We start from the raw sequence: 21,529 nt of genomic DNA on the forward strand, positions 1-21,529 counted from the left end.
CGTCATGAGCTCACAAGGCCTGGCTGCAGGCTTGGCTCAGTGCGACACTCACTGTGGCTGCAGCGGTGGTGTTGGAAGCGTGGTGCAAGTGTGGGGGCGGCCATGGACCCTGCCCGCCTTGTCCTCTTCCTCCTATTGGTGGCCATGAGTTTTCATGAGAGCTGTGCTGCTCCATGGCGAGCACGGGGAGCAGGTGAGTGGGTAGAGATGGGACCCAAACTGAGCAGCGCTGGGAGCAAGAAGTCAGGCTGTGTCCCCACGGCCCTGTAGTACACTTGCCTGGGGCCTGCCTTCCATGGGGGTGTTGCTGGGTAGGGAGTGATGGGCAGCACTGCAGGAGCCGGGCAAGAGCCCGTGGCTGCGCTGCTCCCCAGGGCTGGCTCCAGCCATGCCAGGCTGTAGCTCTGCTAATTGCTGGCTGCAGCACAGCCTTCGTCCTGGGAGATGCCCGGGGAGAGTTCAGAAGAGGCGTGCTGGGCGTGCATGAGCATTTCTGCTTCAGGCTCATGGCACTCCCCAGTTTCCAAGCCAGAGCCCCAGTCCACAGCCCAGGGGAAGAGACAGGTGTGCTTTCCTCCAGTGCCTCAGTGTGACCTTGCTGTCCATCAGAGGCCTCCCAGTAAGAAAGCCCTGGGGGGCTGCATCTTCTTCCACGTAATCTGTGAGAGATGTGGCACGTGGCCCGGAGAGAGCACTGCATACGCTGCCAGGTGCCAGCCTATGGGTCATCCCGTCCACCCTGCAACTTTGGAAATCATGACCTGAGTTATTCTCCCATGCCCCACATCCAGTTACTGAGGGAGAAGTAGATCACACCATATAGTGTATATAAGTGGGAACTTATCTCATCTGTTCTTGATTCTAGATGATGAGCTTCGTGCTCCCTTTCCGGATGCTCCTTTGGATCCGGACTTCATGCCTGTGCCTGGGGGACAACCCAGGGGTAAGTTGTGAGTGTCTGTTTCCTTGGAGGCTGAAACATTCATGCTCTCATGGTTTACCTGGGTGCAATTTTACTGGAGATCCTCTCCAGGTCTTCCAAGCCTGTTTGTGCTCGGAAGGGTTTGCACAGATGAGCCATGAGTATTTTTTCTCTCGGAGAGCTGCCACGTTTCAGTGGGAAGGTTACCGCTGCCCCTCTGCAGCTGAGGGAGCCCAGACCTTTGTATTCGGGCTGTGGCATTCCCCAACCACCGCCAGACCCTACAGGTCACTCAGGGAAAAGGAGGCCCCCACATGTGCCGGAAGCTCTCCTCACCTGTGTCTGATCACACTTGTGTCTGCAGGCCCTGTCCCCTGTACACTCTGCTACTCGGTTGATGCTGTAGTGTGTGACTAAAACTTTTCATGGGTCTTTGGTTGCAGAAGTGCCCCCAGTGTGGGCCTTGCCCGGTCATCGGTTTCCTCCTGTTCTGGAGCCCAGCTGGAATCCCAGCAGTGAGTACTCTGTCTTCACTGACTTGGCTGACTCGCCGCTGATCTTCAGATCTTCATGCACATGATATTTAACTTCATACATTATGTTAAGGTCCGGAAAGAGAAGAGGATGAATCCAAACGAGGAAAATACTCTCAGGGCTCATCCCGTCTCCTGAAGCGACTGCTGAAGGAAATGGAGAAGGCAGAGCGTGGTGGGTATACTTCAGTCTGTTCACTGTGGGACCTGGGAAGCTGAGGTGTGATATACAGGTGTGGGCAGGCTGTAGCCTGCACAGCAGGAAGGGATGGGTCAGAGCCGTGCTGCAGCCGTGTTCCATGTATCACCTTGCAGGTGCTGTCAAGCACCAGAGCTGGTCTGCTGCCAGATGGTCTGCATCCAGCCAAGACCCAGAGGCAGCTGCTCCCCCAGCACAACCATTACTTGTCAGAGCTGCTTTGTGCAGTCACTGGCACCCAGATGGCAGCAAGTGGCAAAGTGGCAAGTGCTGTGCTTCTGTTCATCCAAAGCCCTCCGTGCAGCTGAGCAAGTTCAAGGCAGGAGGAGCATCCCGAGCAGGGTTGGCTGCCTTTGCTAATGCTGGAAATGAGGTGGAGATGCTAATTCTGAAGGCTTGGACTGTGTGTTAGTGCTTGGATTTCAGCCTGCAGCTACCTGGCTGTGACGGGCTGGTGACAGCACAGTATGTGAGGGCCTTGCACAGGAGCTGATTCCTCAAGAGGTGTGAGGGAGTCAGCATTGTCCAATAGCTGGGAGGGCCCAAATGCCCTTGGGTAACAGAGGGGCTCACAGTGTACTTGGGGGGGGCCCTGGACTTTACCTGAGCTCGGGATTGGAGAAGCTCAGTTTTTGATGAGGGCACGTGACATCCCAATCCTACTGCCCTGCTTTCTTTCTAAAGGAACGGACCAACAAAGTGAGCCGGATGCACTCCAGGAAGGTGGATACCCCACACTGCCAGTCCCGGATGCGCTGCAGGAAGGCGGATATCCCACACTGCCCGTCCCGGACAGAGGAATGCAGGCAGCACCAACTGGCATGCCAGGTAATTTCTGTCCCATGATCATACGGTGTCATGAACCAGAGTCACTGCGTGCCTGCAGGCTCTTGCTGCCAGCTCTTGCACACCAGGTCAGCAGCCAGACCTGAGCGTGTGAGCATAGAGCACATGTAAAAGAAGCAGGAGTGTTTCTCCCCTGGGCTGGCTCTGGCTGTGCCCTGTGCTGGCTGAAGCCTGACCTTCAGCCTGGGGGGCGTCCCACAGGAGAGCTCAGGACACGCATGCCGGGAAAAGCGTGAGGGATTCTGCTCTGTAGCTCTCCCCACGGACCAAGCCCAGACCCCAGAGTACAGCCCCAGCTCTCGGCCCAGAGGAGGACACGGGTAGTGCCTGTGCAGCCTCTCCATACCCAACGAGAGGTGGAAGCAATCCTTCTTGTCCTCCGGTGCTTCGGCACCAGAGACGGAGGCACCCACTGACAAAATGACCTCTTGGGTCCATGAAGCACACTGAGAGATTATCTGTAGCGCAGCTGAAGGTAACGTGGGATATTGTCTCATTTCTTCCAGGGATGAACACAGGCAAAAGCACAGAGGCTGCTGCTCACACATCTGTGCGGAAGCGCCGCATTCCGGTGACGGTCTCAGCGATGCTGCTGCCTGCGCTGGTGCTGGCCGTTGGTGTTGTGATATGGGTGCTCAAAGACTACCTGTGAGTTGGCCTTTCCCCAGAACACCTTATTGCTGCATTTGGCAATGAAGCATTTGTGGTGCCAGGATCCTGGACGGCCAAATCAGCCGCTGGCAGTACACTGCCAGGACTTAGGTTGCAAAGTCTTTCAAGTTTCCCCTTATTTCCTGTCACTGAGTAGTGCTTTCTGAAACTCATTCTCACAGAGCACGCAAGAGGGAAAAGAGAGCAGCAGAAGCAGCAGATGGAGCTGGGGAAGGCAACGAGACAGACTCTGACCCAGTCAAACAAGAATCTCCGTAATAGCTCCAGTCCGTTCCATTCTGCCATTGAAGAGGCCCGAAGTCTTCAAGGTCATCTGGAAGACCAGGAGCTTGAACTGAAAGCCATGAAAGAGATCCTTGGGAACAGTCCTGAGTGCTGCCTTCTGTCAGAGGATGGCCCTGAATGTGAGAGCAGAGCTTTTGTCCTTCATCCTGCATTCTCCAGGAGAGGTATCACCAGCAGTTTGAAGATTCTTAGCTCGACACAGCTACATTCCTATTGAGGGTCCTAATGAGGACCCAGAAAACGAGCTTCCTCTAACTGCCGGACAAAACGTAATGTCTTTGGAGATGTGGGTGAGAATGGCTGGTTTCAGGGAGAGCTGACAGATGGCACAAGAGGACTGGTCCCTTCCAATTTGGTTGCGGAGCTTTCAGTTGATGAACTGGATACACCTGGAGATCCTGTCAGAATTCCTGCATTGCTCCATCTGCAAGACTACCATTGCTCCACTCAATGGAACAACTCAATGTTGAGCAGAATGTGGTTGAGCTCCTTCGGGAACTCTCTGAGGCGACTGACAGCAGAACTGCATAGCTTTATTGTATATTAAAAATAACCAAACAACTGTCCCCTCCCTCTCCCTTCCCCTCGCACCCCTCCCCCCCCCCCCCCCCCCCCCCCCCAAAAAAAAAAAAAAGACAAAAAAACCCAAAAAAACCCTAAAAAACCAACAAAAAACAACCCACCCTCAATAAAACAAAAAAACAAAACCAATTAAAATCTCAATGCTGTTCTTTTTCTGGGATACACTGAGGTGACGCTTCTTCTAGCTTAGACTTTGCAATGAGTTTGTGTCACGGAGTTCTCTCTAGAGCTCACTCGGTGACAGTGGGAACAAACCCAGGGAGAGAAGGAACAAAGAACCTCCCCTCTCTAACAGTGCGGTGCGGCGCGGCCGAGAGGGGAAGGGAAGGGAGATTGTGAATGGGTCTAGGAGGGAAAAAATGAAAAAAACCCAACGATCTGAGAATGAACAGCAGTTTAACGAACCCAGTGACACTAAACAACAACGATGTTGCAGAACGGCGGGAGAAAAGCAGACGACCACACCTGTCATTGACATGATCAGCTAATCTCATTTATTCCTTGGCTGTGTGTACCTTTATAATATGGATAATTAGCTCATACATATTGCAAAAGTGGAGCTCATCATTGGTTCCCAATTACATACCATCCCCGAGTATCTTAACAGCTTGTTGTTATCATCCTGAAAGATACTCCCTTGCTGAGTTCCCAGAACCATGGCTAGTTTCTCACCATCACAGGGCATCCTGATGTTCTCACTGTCCTTGCAGGTGTTATGGCTGCTTGATTAACCGCACCGTGTTTACGACCCTTCTCAGCTAACTAGCTGTAAAAAACACTCTCTACAGGACCCCACAGATTACCTTCAGAATTCAACAGTTAGTTCTGTTTCCTTTCTGAGTGCATAAGAACCTGAGCAAATGAATTGAATGACGTGGCTTGTTAGTCCGGTAAAAACTCTGCTGTACACTGGAACTTGGTCCATTTGTAAGCAGGACTTCGTCCATCTCTGCAGGACAGCAGAAAACCCTTTGTGCTAATCATGATGCCAAGAAGCATAATGCGGCAAATGGCAGATGATCCAACTGCTTCAGGTGTTCATTTCCTTAAAACTGCTAATAATTTTGGACTGAGAGTTTGTAAGCAGAACGGAGCTCTTAAAGCTGTCAGAGATTATTTCTGCACTGTTCAATTCTATCTGCATAACATACATAGGATCTCAGAACTGCGTTGCTTGAACTGGTGGAACTTGAAGTGAACTGGGATGAGCAAGTTTTAGAACTTAGTCAGAGTGCTGTAAAAAATGGATAATCTCATGAGTATTAAGGTACAGGCTTGCTATTTCTGCACTGAATTTGTTTTTATTTTAAATGGCTGTGATCTGAAAGTTGCTTGAAACGCAGGCACCTAGGCACTGTTGTGTAACTGAATTTCACACATGATAGGTCCTGAAATGTCCTGGAATCTAAAACTCTGACTTGTTTTAAGTCTGCTGCTTGAGTCTAATCAGGGTCATAGTGTCTGTGTGCAGTGTTTCTTTCCCTGTAATGCTCCACATCATTTCATTTTGGGAATATTGAAGGAAATGGACTATGTGCCATAAATGTTGTTAGAACAAAGTATGCCTGGTGTGATCTTATGCATAGGTTCTGTAACTGCTCTTCACAGCTCAGGTGTTTGACCTTCCTTTTGGTGAAGTGATGAAATACTGCTGGTTTCTATTTGTGCTTCTAGGCACCTTGAAGCTCTTAGGAATAGAACAATTGTCTCCAGTTCTTTTCAATGATATCAGTAACAGCTCGAGTGCTGCTGCCCACTAGGTAGACCCAAAGAAGCGGATTACAGTGAAACAACACACGAGCTGGACCTGCGTGAGGATCACTTTCAAGACAGTGGCTCTGTTGCTTGAAGCCTATTTGCTTCTTCCTGCCGCCACTCTATTACCAAATATCAACAACCTTTCATGATTCAACTTGCAAATGTTTGACACTAACCCTTGTGTTTCTATGCCTTCCTAGGTGATTCGAGCCCTTGTCAACCCCAGAGATCCAAACCAAGTAGTGATGGATGTGCAGTGTGTTTCCATCAATGGAGAGTTCTTATTAAGCACGAATCGCTGCAATTCGGATGACAGCCTTCCACATGGTAACAGTGATGGACACAAAGGGCTCATCCACGTTCATGCTTTCATATCTCCTGGCTTTGCTGAAGCTCCTGACCTGAGCCTGCAAGACACAGCAGTCACCTGCCTGGATTGTGACCCAGCGCCTTTGCAGTGCTGCCCATCCCAAGCACAGCCCGAGTGCCCCAGCAGCAGCACCACCATGCAGGAGCAGGTCAGCATCAGTGAGGTGAAGCTGAGCATCTTAGATGGGGACTTGGAGTCAGGCTGCCAGTCCCAGGCACCAGGCAGCAGCACAAGCTCTGAGCCACTCTCATCTTGACAAGAGGAGTCCCATCTTCACCCCTGACCTCTCAAGCCCTCCTGTCTTTTATTGAATAAAGTCACTCTCATGCTCAGTCATCGCCTTGACTGCATTCTGAGTCTTCATTCACAGGGATTGGGATGAATGCAACAAACAGCAAGGCAGCTCAGCTTGCAATGCTATGGCTGTGGGGTTCGTGCAGGCAGAGCTCTGGGTTCCCATTTTGCCTGGCTTTGGGATGTCAGCAGCAAGATCTCTACCATTTTGTATGGGAGCAAATAATCTCTAGCATCAAGGTTGCTGCTCATGATAATCCCAGTCTTCCTGGCTGTCGCTTTGTGATACCTTTCAAAGCCTTTTGATACTCTTTGATGCCTTGGCTGCTCCCTAACACCTCTGTCCTCCTGCCATGTTGACTCATGTCTCCCACTTTTAAGCTGGCTTTGCAGATCATCTCCAGCCCTGTCATCATCACGCTGCAGCAGGAGGTGCTCACCTGGCCCAATGTCTGGCAGTACTGCTTGTTCTGCAGATGAGCAGCTGCCTCCTCATCTCTTCAGCTACAGTAGTTTTTCTCAGGGCAGTTAGATGCAGTGATGCTGCTCTGGATTTGGTGTGTTAAATCCATGCTGCATGGCAGCAGTCAGTGCAATACAAAGGTGTTCTGTGTGCCACAGCATTTCTCCAGGGGCTGCCAAAGGTAGAAGCACAACACAGCACCATCCTTCTGACAGTAATGTCTGTGAGTGTTAGACATGTGAGCACTGCATCATCCCCAGCGTGTCAGTGCTTTTCCACACCAACCTGACTCTCACACTCTGCACTGAATGTAACTCTGCTCTTGTGGAGACAAATGCTTTCTGTCACATCCTCCATCTCTGCAACCATTTGCTGGTAGGCAGCTCTTGCAGAAGGATCAAGCAGCAGAACCTTTTGCTCACCCTACAGCATGCAAATGCTATGAAAGCAGAAATAACCTGGCATGCTCTGGGTCTGCAAGGCTGCACAGATGGGAGAGGTAGATTGTTTTTTTGCAGTGGAAGTTTCCAGTATTTTCAGTACATAGTGTAGGCCCTAACTGAATGTATAACCCTCTTGTAAAACAGCTGTATAAGTAGTTTTTCCACCAAGAAAGTTGCTGAACAGAGTTAAGTTCAGACTGGGGGCATTCTGACATGGGTAGAATTGAGACAAGCACAAGATAAATACACAGGGTGGGTAGAGCCCAGCACAGGACAGAATGAATGTACTGACTTTTGGAAACATTGCCCTTCTCTGTCTGCAGAAAAGTACAAGGCAAACCTAAAAACAAGAGGTTGGTAATTGACCTTATATGGAAATGAATCCTAGCAACAGTCTTGAGGAGTCTGAGAGCCTGTGATGCTCAACCAATGAGAGCCATGAGAGCATGACCTGCATTGGGTTTAGGGCATAGAACAGAATTGATTTCATTGACTGGTGTGCAATTCCTCCCTTGCCAACAGGGGATGTGCGCGCAGTATTGCAATAATGAATAAGCACTGCTGCTATCGCTGCCATCTTTGCCTAACTAGAAATTTTTGACTTTGAGAGTTTCTCACACAAGGGGAGAGGGTAAGAAAGTAAAGAGGCACAGAAAACTAAGGGAAACTGCTCTTCTTTATCTTATCTATAAAAATTGATACAATTGATGCTGTCGTGCATTTATTTATATATTTTTAATTTTTGGCCAATGTCAGTTAGATTGTTTTAAAATATCCACACACCAAAATCTGACTACCAAGCAAATGTAATGAAAATGAAATGAAGGTGAGTTAGCGGAAAGCACAAGGCCATATTATATCAGGCTCTAGCAAATTTACAGGCAGTCACTGCACGAAGAGGTAGATCTGAGTTGCACATTATATGATTTCCACAAAGATTAAGGAAATCTGAAGCTTTCAATATATTTTTTTTTTCTTTTTTCATTTCATTTTTAAACACCTGACCCAGACCCCAACCCTCATGAGAGCTGTAAAGATAACAGCATTAACCCGCAATGTAACTCTAATCCTAACCCTTACCCTGATTCTAAAATCGTCTCTAACTCCAAATGTAACAACAAAAATGATGCTAGAAGTTTGTAGCAAAAGGAGCCTTAACCCTGATCGTAATCCAAAAAACAATCATTAAGGTAACAATAATCTTTACCTTAAAAGTAATATTAACCAGAGCCCAGATGATGCCTGCATCCAATCAGAAGCATGCTTTGCATTATTTAAGAGTTGTATTTTTTCCAATGAACTCTCTCTATTATCACGTTTATAAAGTAACAGAGTCTGTTCTTTTTCTCCTGACACTGTGCCTTACTCCTGACATCCCCTGGAAATGACCCAGATAGGGCACCATCAAAGTAATGCTAATAGTAATGACAACCCTAAGGGTATCTCTAGCCTCTGTGTTAATGGGACACTAACAACAATCCCAACAGCCTTAAACATTCTGGTGGTGTGAAAGAGGTGCTGCCTTGCACATGCTGGGCAGTCCCATTGCCTGTTAAATGCAGGCGGCAGCATAGAAACATGATGCCCGTGGTCAGAATGCCCTGTGGCAGATCCTGGCACCGGAGAACTGACCGGAGAACCATGAGAGAACTGACAACAAATCACTCGACATCAGAACCGACCCAGTGGTTATTTACAAGCCTTGGGTGACCCAGACAGGATCTCAGAGTGGTGAATGTAGGTACAGAAGTTGTTACTACTCTGTTTTCTTCTAAAAGCTGCTCAGCTGCTTTGCGTTTCAGACCATCCCTGGCTTCACTGTGTGCATCTGTCCAATTGATACCAGGTGTTTTTTCTCATCTCCGAAGTTTGGGGGGAGAGAGGGGGGAGGGGAAACGGACATCAATTCAATTACTCATTTATTTATTGACAGACATTCACATTTGCTACGTTTGGAGAAGTTTTTATTTGTTTGCTGTGGTTTGGTTTTTTCTTTTTTTCTTTTTTTTTTCCCCCTTCCCTCCTCTTCCATCTTTGTGTTCTTCCCCTATAATCAAAAGAGAACGGATCCCCAGGGTCTGTCCCGCAGACGTTCTTTCCGTGGTCTCTGCTTCCACCTGCTGGCCAATACACGGAACTGCCACTGTTGGGCGTTTGGTGCCGCAGGAAGCACAACGCAGATCTGAGTTCTGACCGGTCTACGCAGCAAATCCGCCAATCTTTATTGTGATAAGCCCTCCACATGGCATTGCGCATGCACTCGAACACGCAACAGGCACAGATTTCTCCTAACTCCTTGAGGAGCAGGCAAGCAGAACAACTGAGCGCACCACTGCTTGTGATTGGGCCACCCCCATCATAGAGATGTGTGTTAGATCTTTTACCCACCCCTGGACTGGCCTTGTTGTTTAACGATAACCTCTGAAATCTGAGTTACTGGTTCTACCACCTGTAGTGTAGAATAGGTAGCCAATAAATGCTTTTCAACTGTGATGTATCTTTATTCTGCTCCATGCCAAACCTGTGACCAAAACCTCATAGGGGTTCACAAAGAACTCTGGCTCTGCCAGAGCCCCCATCCAGACCCTTCTTGAGTTACATTCACATCTAGTTTGGCTGAAAAGGTTGGACTATAAATACTCAGTGCTTGGGCCTGTTTAACAGATATTTTTTCCTGATTATGCTGTCCATCAATCTTTTTGAACTGAACTCCTGCTCTAATCTGGTCTTTAAACATTTGTTGTCTCAAGACCCTAATGGGTCCAGACTGGATTACCTTAGGGGCTGGACGCCTAAGTCATGGCAGCAGATGGTTCTCTGACCTTTCCACCACCATTCAGAGCCTGCATCTGGCCATAGGCACTCTTGTCTCTCCATCAATTGGGCAGCCTGTTGTATTACAGCACCTGAGGGCCACTGGGGGGTTCAGTATGGATAACATAGACCCATCCTGATGTAAAGGTGATGGCTGTAGGATGAGATCCCTCGTTCCTGATGAAAAATTTATTGACTGGGCTCTCAAAATCATCTTCATAGATTGCCTCTTTCATGCCTAATTCTCTAATATAATTTTGTTAGTCCTCCATAAAGGACCACAGGCTGATATTTAATGGTATGTCATTCTTATTTGGCCATGTTATATGACACACAGCCATAAATCATTCTCTGATCAAATGGCTATCCTCATTATGTTGGACAGAGCATACAGTCTTTGCCTGAGGGCAGGGTGAGTAGTAGTGGATGTCAGTTTTGAAATTTCCAGTCCATACACCACAGCGCTTTCTGCCTCCATGTCCCATAACCAGAGCAGCTATGCTGGCATGCTCTCTTGGTTTCTGTCTAAACCACTGTACTGTATCCATCAGTTCAGCTGCTGTATTATGGGCAGCAGGGTTTGGGGGGTTGGACACTGGTCAGGGCACTCCCACCAGCCTATCCTGCATTTTTTTTTTCATTTTTGGGTTACAATCAGTCAGATCTCAAATAGATCTAGTCCAAATGGAACCTCAAAATCTGACCTTTTAGTGCCTTCATTTACAGAGTCCATTTTATACAGATTCCCTTGTACAGGGTCCCCATGGTCCTCCAGAGAGTTGTTACTGATCTTCCATAGGAGAATGATTGAATTAGGTTTTTTTCCCATCAAAACTGCCACCTGTCTTTCCAGTTTTTCAACACTGTCATTCAATAGCTGATTTGCATCAGCCTGAGCCACTTCAGTTATGTTCAGACAGTTCAAGGCCATCAGCAGTGGCCATGCCACCATGAACGCAGCTAACTGTCATTCTCAAGTTGTACGTATGTCTTTGCTAAGACCATGGAAATACTCAGTCAGGTGGGCCAGGGACTCATGGACCCTCCCTCCGTCCCACACAGGGCCCCATTTTTCAGTGACAGAAGCAATGCTGCATTTTGAGGATCCTAGGAATCCCAGGACATGCCCTGACAAAAGGTCATTCAAAGGGGTAGTCTTTCCCCATCCAAACCACCCCATGATATTCACAGAATCACAGAATTGTAGGGGTTGGAAGGGACCTCCAGAGACCATTGAGTCCAACCCCCCTGCCAAAGCAGGTTCCCTACACCACGTTGCACAGCTCGGCATCCAGGCAGGTCTTGAATATCTCCAGAGAAGGAGATTCCACAACCACCCTGAGCAGCCTGTCCCATTGCTCTGTCACTCTCACCATAAAGAACTTATTGCACACATTAGTGCAGAACTTCCTATGCTGTACTTTCATCCCATTACCCCTAGTCCTATCCCCACGCACTACTGAAAAGACACCAGCCTCACAACTATGACCCCCACACCTCAGGTATTTATAAACCTGGATCCTGTCCCCTCTCAGCCTTCTTTTCTCAAGGCTAAACAGACCCAGTTCCCTAAGTCTCTCCTCATAGGTGAGATGCTCCAGGCCCTTCACTATCTTTGTGGCCCTCCGCTGGACTATTTCCAAGAGATCCCTGTCTTTTTTGTACTGGGGAGCCCAGAACTGGACACAATATTCCAGATGAGGCCTCACCAGGGCAGAGTAGAGGGGGAGGATCACCTACTTCGACCTGCTGGACACGCCCTTTGTAATGCACCCCATAATGCCATTGGCTTTTTTGGCTACAAGGGCACACTGCTGGCTCATGGTCAATCTGTCGTCCACCAGGAGGCCCAGGTCCCTCTCAGCAGAGCTCCTCTCCAGCAGCTCTTCCCCCAGCCTGTACTGGTGCATGCAATTATTTCTACCCAGTTGCAAGACTCTACACTTGCTTTTGTTGAACCGCATCCGGTTTCTTACTGCCCAGCTCTCCAGCCTGTCCAGGTCTCGCTGAATGGCAGCACAGCCTTCAGGTGTGTCAGCCAATCCTCCCAACTTCGTGTCATCAGCAAACTTGCTGAGGGTGGTCGTTGATGAAGATGTTGAACAAGACCGGACCCAGCACAGACCCCTGGGGGACGCCGCTAGTTACAGCCCTGCAGCCAGACACTGCACCGCCAACAACAACCCTCTGCACTCTGCCAGTCAGCCAATTCTCGACCCACTTCACTGTCCACTCACCTATCCCATACTTCCTCAACTTTGGTATAAGTATGTCATGGGAGACTGTATCAGTTATAGAGGTTATAGAGTTCAATTCCTGTAGTCAATTTGGCGGCCCAGGTGGGACCAGCTCTGTTCGCTGCAGGACCAGCTGAGAGGGAGACACTTTTGGTGCACCCTGAGATTTCTCTGAAGGACTCCCTTCCTCACCTGATCACTGCAGGGACAGACAAGGACCACCCATAGGTGGACCAGGTATGTGTATGGTAAGTGGAGCCCATATGTCTTGAGGAGACATCCTACACAGTTTACAGCCATACGTGCTGCTCCCAGGGAGGTGAGCTCATGGCTTTGCTTGCCAGCTGGGGTAGGAAGACTCCTTGGGTGAGTTCCTATGAAAGGGAACTGTATGTCATATGAATGGAAACAAGAACAAATACTCTCTCCCAGGTAGTTGACAATAGGAGGGACCTAGGTTGGTCTCTCCTACGGGTATGGGATATAGTGGATAGCCTGTCAAATGGTAGCCTGGGTTCTCCAAGTTGTAATCATGGGGCTTATAGGTTGTATGTTCAATATTATCATCTGCTTTAAGTGTTTGGTACCGTGTGTCAAGCCGACTCTGGGAAAAACATTAACGTTTGCAACTGGTCGACCAGAGTATGAGTATTATTAAGATTCCAGCTAGAAAACGTTGTCAGCATTGTGTAGTATGAATAAACCATGGTTTTTGATCTAAATGTCAGAGTGACTGTGGTGTGAGTGAGACACAGAACAGCTGCAGGGTGAGTGCCGAGTCCCGACCCAGGTTTCCTTCCTCCTGTGAGGGAAATGGCCGGACACATACAAAGTGAAAGACTGTGTTGTCTGTCCACTCATATGTACTTTCTGCTTGTATGTAAGAAGATGGGAGTTTGCACTCTGTAGATTAGTAAGATTGTCCTGAGGAGAGGTGTACATTCCACCACCAATGAGTGTCAACCCATTTATGTAATACTGTGTACTGCTTGTGAGGAAGTGTGTGAGGGAGGTGGTTCAGTCAGTGCTGGTTCTGTGGCACGATGTTTATAACTGAAGAATACAGACTGTATTAAGGGAGTTTATGTGAACTGAAGAACTGTACTGTTTGACAAACTGTTTTGATGGTTTAAGAAAGTGTAATTGTTAATGATATATGGAAGTGTACTTGAGGGAATGTGGAAGTGTATCTGAGCATACAAACAGAGGAAGCATTTACAGAGGAAAAAGGATTGAAGTGAGTTTACCTGCACTGACATGAGAGCAACACCCTGCACCGCTGCCCTGTGAGCTGAGCAGAGCAGAGCAGAGACACAGTCCCCATGTATCAGGTAGTGTTATTCTGCTTACCAAATGAATGAGTTCACTACAGAAGAGGCAAATCTTCCCTCTGCTCCATCTGTGGCATACTCTGGAGTTCAAGGCATTGCAAAGCTATGGCACATCTACTTTCTTTCAATGATGACACCTTAGTATGCTCTGGGCTCTCATTTCAATTGCATCTATAGAAGTCTAGGGTCATACCAGCTGACAGGAAGCTGGAAAATGTTGTCTCATTGTAAGGAAGAGCAAGAAAGATGACATGGGCAATTATGGACCTGTCAGTCTCACTCCAGTGCCTGGTAAAATTATGGAGAAAATGATGGTGGGAGTTATGGAAAAACAGCTGAAGGACAATTCTGTCATTGGTCGCAGCCAACACAAGTTTGTGAGGCGAAGGTCCTGTTTAATTTAAGCTCATTCTGTGACACAGTTGTCCGTTTAGTTGACCAAGGGAAGCCAGTTGATGTAATCCTTGAGGATTTCAGTGGAGATTTTGACAGTGTTTCTCACAACAACCTTCTGGACAGAATGTTCTGCATATAGTTAGACAGAAATACAGTGTGGTGGGTGAGCAGTTGGCCAGTAGGTCAGTCCCAATGGATTATAGTCAGTGTGTTCCATCAGGCTGGTAGATGGTCACTGTCGGGGTCCCCAGGGTTCCATTTGGGGGCCACTTTCCTTTCATGTTTATGCAGATGACTTGAATGCAGGACTAGAAGATGTTCTGAGCAAGTTTGCTGATAAGACCAGATGAGGAGGTGCTGTTGCCTTGACTGAGGGTGGAGAGGACTTGCAGAGAGATGTGGACAAGTCAGAGAAGTGGGTACCAGTTGGTACTAAGCACCAAGTGCATAAAGTATAACAAGAACAAGTGCCTGACTGTGCACCTGGGTAGGGGCAACGCTGGACATACACACTGACTGGATATGGGACACTGGAGAGAAGTCTGACTGGAAAGGATTGGGGTGCTGGTCAGCATCACACTGAATGTGAGTCAGCAGTGTGCCAAGGCAGTCAGGAAAGCCAACATGAAGCAACTTATTGCCATCTGGGTGAGGGAAAGGATCGTCCCTCTCTGCTCTGCATTGCTACTGCCTCACTAGCAGCACTAGGTGCACTTCTGGGCACCGCAGAACATAAAGGACATCAAACTCTGGGAGAATGTGCAAAGGAGGGCACTGGAACTGAGAGATCTGAAGTTCAGAGTTTCACAGGGATTGACTGCTTGTTCAGATTGGGCCCTTCTCACATCCCACATCCTGCGATGAAACATAGGTCTCATATGGGACATGAACCTCACAGCGTCCTTGCACCCCATGCACAGCCTGGGATCTTCTGTCCCCATGTCTATCATTTAACATCATACAAAATTCCAACCCATTGCCCCAGGAAATGCCCAGAGCCAACATGAGATACAGGATCTCTCTACCACTGGTCTTGTAATCAGGGCTTGACCTGTCTGCTTCGTAAGGCAAAGGAGAGGTTTCTTAGCATGCCAGTGCCTTTGCCTGTCTTTAGTCATGGCTTCCAGTTATCTTCTCTAACAAGTCCCTTGGGAAGCTTGCTTGTTAATGTTCCTCAGTGGGCCCATTAATACTCCAAGAAACTTCACTGTTACTTCTGACTTTGTCTTGTTGAGCACTTTGTGCAAACTTCTCTCTGCACTAGAGGCTGATGAACTCAGCATCAAATGCGCCCTGGGACCATTATAACCTAAAGAATCTCCTGTGCCTTATGCCATCTTGTTATCTTCTTCAGGTTATCAGAACTTGTTCAGCAAAAAGGAGGGATATCTGGAGAGAGCTTAAAGAGAAAGAATCCATTAAAAATTTATTGTCTCTTTATTTATAGCTGGGTTTAAAGCAGCACTGTGCAACTGATACCAATCCAGGATGTCCCAATGAGTTCTGTACTGTTACTGTGTTGACAAAGGTCCTTCTCAACCTCCCCACCCAATTTCTGCTCACAATGTACCTATGGGACTTGCATCACTTTTCTTCACATCACTCTTCTCCTCTGCATTCATCCGCTCAGTGTTAAAACTGCTTTGCACCAACTCCCACTGGCTTTCCTCAGAGAACCAGCTACACATGGAAAAGGAAAGATTTCTCTTTTTTATCTGGCCAGCAAATGGAAAGAAAGGTGATGCAATTGAATGAACAGTAAAACACAGTGTTCAACTGCATGCCATGTTCAAGCTGCATCTATTGAAGTTTGTCTTTCATATGGAATACTTTTAAAAGAAATGATTTATACTGAGGTAGGATAGGATAGATTGAATCACAGTGAAGTAGTTGACAACAGAGGCCATCAGACTCTGGTAGATAGAGCAAATTCCAGTAATCTCCCTGGGATAGATCAGCCAGGTAGTTGAGAGGTATCAACTTAAAACTGAACAGGACTTGTGAGTATTTCACACATTGAGACGAGTTAACATATTCTCACTGATTTCTATTTTTGTCTCCAACTCTATTTTACACTTTTACTGACATTAATGAACATCTTTCAGACTTCGTGCCTTAATCAAAAAGAGACAGTGATTGAGAAAAAGAAAAAGTATAAGAAGAAAAAGAAAAAGAATAGATAGGAAGGGATAGATCAAATCACAGTGAAGGAGTTGACAACACATTCCATCAGACTTTGGGGAGATGGAACAAATTCCAGTAATCCCCCTGAAAGTCAGAAATCAGACAGATAATTGGGAGGTATCTGACTGAACAAAGAGCAAGGGATGGAGAAATCTGGAGGGCAGTGGGAGTAGTGTGTGCCCAAATGGCCTGCTGAAAACATGCCCTTAACCATGGCCATTTCTTTAGGAGAGCTGAAAAAACTTGGAGGATGAGGCACATCAAATAGGCAGCAGGGAAGAGTAGTGCTGGGCACCGGGCTATAGTCACAGGGCATTGGCACTGGCACCGCTGTCTGTGTCTCTGAACCTGAAGGCATTTGTGTCCAGCGAACACTGTCTGTGTCTCTGAACCTGAAGGCATTTGTGTCCAGCGAACACAGTTCTGGAAAACATTGTAGTTTCAGCAAAAGAAAAAAAAGAAAGAAAGAAAAAAAAAAAGACATCAAATCACCTCAAAGATTCATATTTACAACTTAAAATGGAACAAGACTCATGAGAATTTCTCATGTTGAGAAGGGTTAACACATTTTCATTGATTTCCATCTTTGTCTTCAATTATTTGTTTCAGTTTTATTGACATTTATTATCAACTATTAAGCTTACAGCCTCAAAATAAATAAATAAATAAAAAGAGATACATTTGCATCTTGCACATGGCCTGATGCCCCTTTGACCTTCACAGTTCCCACCAGACCTTCCATGCTGGAGAGTATGAGATCCAGCAGAGCACCTCTCCTCTTTGGTTCCTCCATGGCTTGGTCAAGAAGCTGCCATCTGTGCTCTCCATGGATCTGCTGGATGGCACATGCCCTGCTGTGCTGTCCCTGCCGCAGATAATGGAGTGACAAAGGCCACCAAATGGGACAAGGGACAGACAACATCAGATTCCCATCTGTCTGCAGAGGGCACCTTCCATTGACTCTCCCTGATCAGGAAGACAGGAAAAGACACTGATGGTCTCCTCTGTTGGCCATTTCCATTAGTTCTGACCTGTCTGCTCTTCCATCCCCAGGCAGAGCTCAGTGCACTCTCACAGGGGGCAGTCGCCCTTCTTTGTCTCCTCGCCCATCCATCCTAAAGACTCAGTATCCCCCTTGTGCTACAGTGCAGTTGTGGAAGCCATTAAACTGTGTCCCCATGGTCCAAACAGGAGCTCAGGCCTGCAGCTCTATCAAGATTTCTAGCTTACTGTTTGTTGGTGTTTCCACTAGTGCAAAACCACAGAAGTAAACATCCTAATTGGAAAGCATCACTGGACATAGCCTGACTGGATAGCTCATCTATGGTATCAGTGTGCAGAAGGTGGCACACAAACATTAGACCGATCGTGGGTCTTGGAGGTGACGTAGCAACACGGACGCACTTATGGCATTGCTTTCCTGAAGGCCCTGTGCTGCACTTGCAGCTGCATGTGAATTCACCAGACAGCCGGTGCTATCCCCTCTCTGGCCCTTGGCTGATGCCCAGGAAGGAGCTGTCTATCTCAGGGATTTCCCACATGGTTTACAAGCACTGGCACACATCAGGAGCAGCCCAGGCACCTTGGGCATCACCCAGTGTCTGTGTGTGAGCAGCTGCGTCTCTGCTGAAGGGCCGAGGACTCAGAGCAGGAGCTCACATGCAGGCAACTCCTTGTGCTCTTCTGAACTGAATCAGAGGAATCCCAGCTCCTGTGGGTGTGTAGGGAGCTGAATCCCATTTCATCTCCAGGATTTCTGTCAAGGTATGAGACTCCTGCACTGCCTCAGCTGGATCACTGTCCTGCACAGGGAAAGTCCAAACCTCGCCTTCCTTGTCTGGGTGCCCTTATTGTTTCATCAAACGAACTCTGGGAGCACTCCCCATATGTCTCCAATCAGTCACTGACCACTGGACATGTGGTGGTTAATTGAGCGGATTTCAACGCACAGTCATGATGCTGTTGTCTTTCAGGAGCTGTTGGCCATGAGGACCCAGGGACATGTCAGGGGAGACGAGTGGGAAGGATAAAAATGACATAATCTGCTGCTTGCTTGTCCAGGCTCCTGGGACACAGGGAGCTCATAAAAGTGTGCAGGGCTGCAGAGAGACAGCTGTGCCCAGGAGCAGCTCTTGTGCACAGCACAGCCTGCAGGTGACAGAAGGAGAAGAGAGAAACTGGAGAGAGCTTGCAGGATGTGTGTGGTGTGAGCGGGCTGTGAGCTCTCTGCAGGAGCATTGCTCACAGACCATGACAAGGTAAGTCTCACAGCTGACCATGAGCTGCTTTTCATAGAGGGTCAACTTAATTTGGGATATCCCATAGCACATCTGGATGCAGGCACTGCATGTTTCTTTACTGTGGAAAAAGCCTTCTGCTCCAGCTGAGGGCTTCCATACTGCAGTGTCAGAGCACAGCCCTGAGCGCTGCGTGTCCCAGCACGGCTGCAGGCTGTGCAGCCGGGGCTGCAGGCGGGTGCCCAGGGCTGTCCTGCAGAGCAGGGTCCCTGCTGTGCCCCAGGGGCTGTGTGCCGGGTATGGGACTCTGCCGCCTGCCAGGCTCAGCACTCAGCCTGCCCGGGGAGCTGCCCAGGGCGCTGCAGGGAGACGGGTGGGGGGAAGGAGCCCCCCGGCAGGGCTTGTGCTGCTGCTGCCTGGGGCAGGGGATCACAGCTCCACTGCACAACTGAAGGTTTCTGAGGGCACTTTGCAAGAGGAGAGCCAAGGCAGGGGGTTTCCATTTCCTCTTCTGAGGCAAAGAGGTTTGGAGTCAGAAATCTAAAAGGGACAATAAAAGTTCTGAGAATTTTTCGTCAATCAATTGCTTGTTTTGTGAACACTCACACATGATGTGCTTTCAGTCTCCCCTTTCTCGAAGGATGAAATTATCATAATTTTCTGTGGGCATGAATAATTCACTTATCCTACAAACAGGCAGCATTTTCTAACTGAAACTGAATGCCACAGAAGCTGGGGTAAAGGGCTCTAAGAGCAGTTGGGGTAAAGATATGAGATATGAAACAGATGAAAATATCCAGGGAGAAGGCATAAGAAAATAAAAGGAAGGTTAGAGCTCTATATGCTGCTTCTGCTTAAGGAATGTTGAAATACATGAAATTAAATGCAAGTAATGGTGCTAAATGTACACTGTTGTAAGAGAATAAAAACATTTCATAGTATAGCAGGAGTAGTGCCTCTGAGAATGGTCTGGACTTGTCATTATCTTCTGCACTCTGAGCAGGACTCCAAGCCCAACAACAGCAGATGCCCAACAGCAGCTCCATCAGCGAGTTCCTCCTGCTGCCGTTGGCAGACACGCGGCAGCTGCAGCTCCTGCACTTCTGGCTCTTGCTGGGCATCTACCTGGCTGCCCTCCTGGGCAACGGCCTCATCAGCACAGCCGTAGCCTGCGACTGGTGCCTGCACACCCCCATGTACTTCTTCCTCCTCACCCTGGCCCTCCTCGACCTGGGCAGCATCTCCACCACTCTCCCCAAAGCCATGGCCAACGCCCTCTGGGACACCAGGGCCATCTCCTACACAGGATGTGCTGCACAGCTCTTTTTCTTTTCCTTCTTCCTCTCAGCAGAGTATTCCCTTCTCACCATCATGTCCTATGACCGCTACGTTGCCATCTGCAAGCCCCTGCACTACGGGACCTTGATGGACAGCAGAGCTTGTGCCACCATGGCAGCAGCTGCCTGGGGCACTGGGGTTCTCAGTTCCCTGCTGCACACTGCCAGTACGTTTTCACTGCCTCTCTGCCAAGGCAATGTTGTCAACCAGTTTTTCTGTGAAATCCCCCAGATCCTCAAACTCTCCTGCTCAGCCTCCTACCTCAGGGAAATTGTGTTTCTCATTTTTAGTGGTAGTTTAGCGTTTGGGTGCTTTGTTTTCATAGTGGTGTCCTATGTGCAGATCTTCCTTGCTGTGCTGAGGATGCCCTCTGAGCAGGGACGGCACAAAGCCTTCTCCACGTGCCTCCCTCACCTGGCCGTGGTCTCCCTATTTCTCAGCACTGCCTTTTTTGCCTACCTGAAACCCCACTCCATTTCTTCCTCACTTCTGGATCTGACAGTGGCACTTCTGTATGCAGTGGTTCCTCCAACACTGAACCCTATTATCTACAGCATGAGGAACAGGGAGATCAAGCACGCTCTCAGGAAGGTGTTGTAATACGCACTATTCCAGCTTCAATAAAATGCACATCTTCCTCACAGGATTCCCAGTGATGGTTCTTTATATTTTATGCATATATACTTTTTTGATCATGTATGATACAGAAATCTGGAGAAAAATGTTGCAAATTATTTCTCTTCTTTCCGGCCTACTTTCCATTTTCTCACTCCAAGAGCTCAAGTAAACATTGAACCAGATTTCCTGATTAGGTTAAGAGATAAATAAAAAGTTTTCAAAATTGACTTTTCTTTATCTCTTCTCTCTTCCTACCTTGTTCGGGTCTGGGTCGGGGGGACAGTAACAGACAGCTGCACAACATTCTCTTTTCAATCCTGCTCTCTTTACACTGCCACAGTGCTCTCAACTCCTCTCATTTGTGCAGGCTCAAGGACTTGTGTGTCTCACAACAGTCCAGTTGTCTCTACAGCAGCACTCCAGGGCTGCAGTCAGTAGCCGGCAATACGAACAGCTGTGTCAGGGCTGGTGTCCTTGCTGGCACTGCCATAACAAGAGGGCTGCTTCAAAGCAGGACCAGAGAACTGGAGGCCTCTTCCAAAGCTGGTGTAAGGAATATACCTCAGCAGCTGCTCCCTGAGAAGACCTCAAGATCTTCTGGTGCTCTTCACTGTGTGACCAGATCAGATTGTATAATCCCAATGAGATCAGTAAGAGACTCGGGGCAGTGCTGTGGTTTAAGGTTTATGGGTTGAGATAAAAAGAAAAGGATAATAATTATGATAATATATATATACATATATAATATATTTAGTATATTTTCACACATATACGACATAAGCAGTTGCAAACATATACGAACTAATCCCTATGTGTATCTGTTTGCAAGTCCAGGACTAGTTGCAGGGGTTTTAAGAGCCATAGGGTTCACTGTAGGAGCTGAAGTGACTGTCAGGCTGTTGCAGGAGTTGAAGCAACCTCAGAGCTCATTGTCAGAGCTGGAATCACCACAGGACCTGTGAGTAAGTTGGAGCAGCCACTGTGCTCATTGGAGGGGTTGGAGTCAC

At 48.0% G+C, this 21,529-nt stretch overlaps 1 protein-coding gene across 1 annotated transcript; it reads left to right on the forward strand.

Moving 5' to 3' along the window:
- The first annotated feature begins 1,079 nt into the window (after positions 1-1,079).
- On the forward strand, positions 1,080-4,017 carry LOC146755881 (uncharacterized). The gene is made up of 6 exons (XM_085525091.1): positions 1,080-1,083; positions 1,366-1,437; positions 1,529-1,630; positions 2,339-2,482; positions 3,007-3,148; positions 3,334-4,017. The coding sequence occupies exons 1-6, from the start codon at positions 1,080-1,082 to the stop codon at positions 3,428-3,430; spliced, it is 561 nt and encodes a 186-aa protein (XP_085381217.1). The 3' UTR covers positions 3,431-4,017.
- The last annotated feature ends 17,512 nt before the right edge of the window (positions 4,018-21,529 follow it).

Source organism: Coturnix japonica, chromosome 29 (assembly GCF_054131305.1).
Source record: "Coturnix japonica strain WE chromosome 29, WE-NBRP24, whole genome shotgun sequence".
Classification (NCBI taxonomy): domain Eukaryota; kingdom Metazoa; phylum Chordata; class Aves; order Galliformes; family Phasianidae; genus Coturnix; species Coturnix japonica.

Excerpts from the sequence above, each read along its gene's own strand:
- LOC146755881 (XM_085525091.1), top strand. Across the intron at positions 1,438-1,528 it reads GCCCAGCTGGAATCCCAGCA|GTCCGGAAAGAGAAGAGGAT; the intron begins GTGAGTACTCTG and ends CATTATGTTAAG. Across the intron at positions 3,149-3,333 it reads TGGGTGCTCAAAGACTACCT|AGCACGCAAGAGGGAAAAGA; the intron begins GTGAGTTGGCCT and ends TCATTCTCACAG.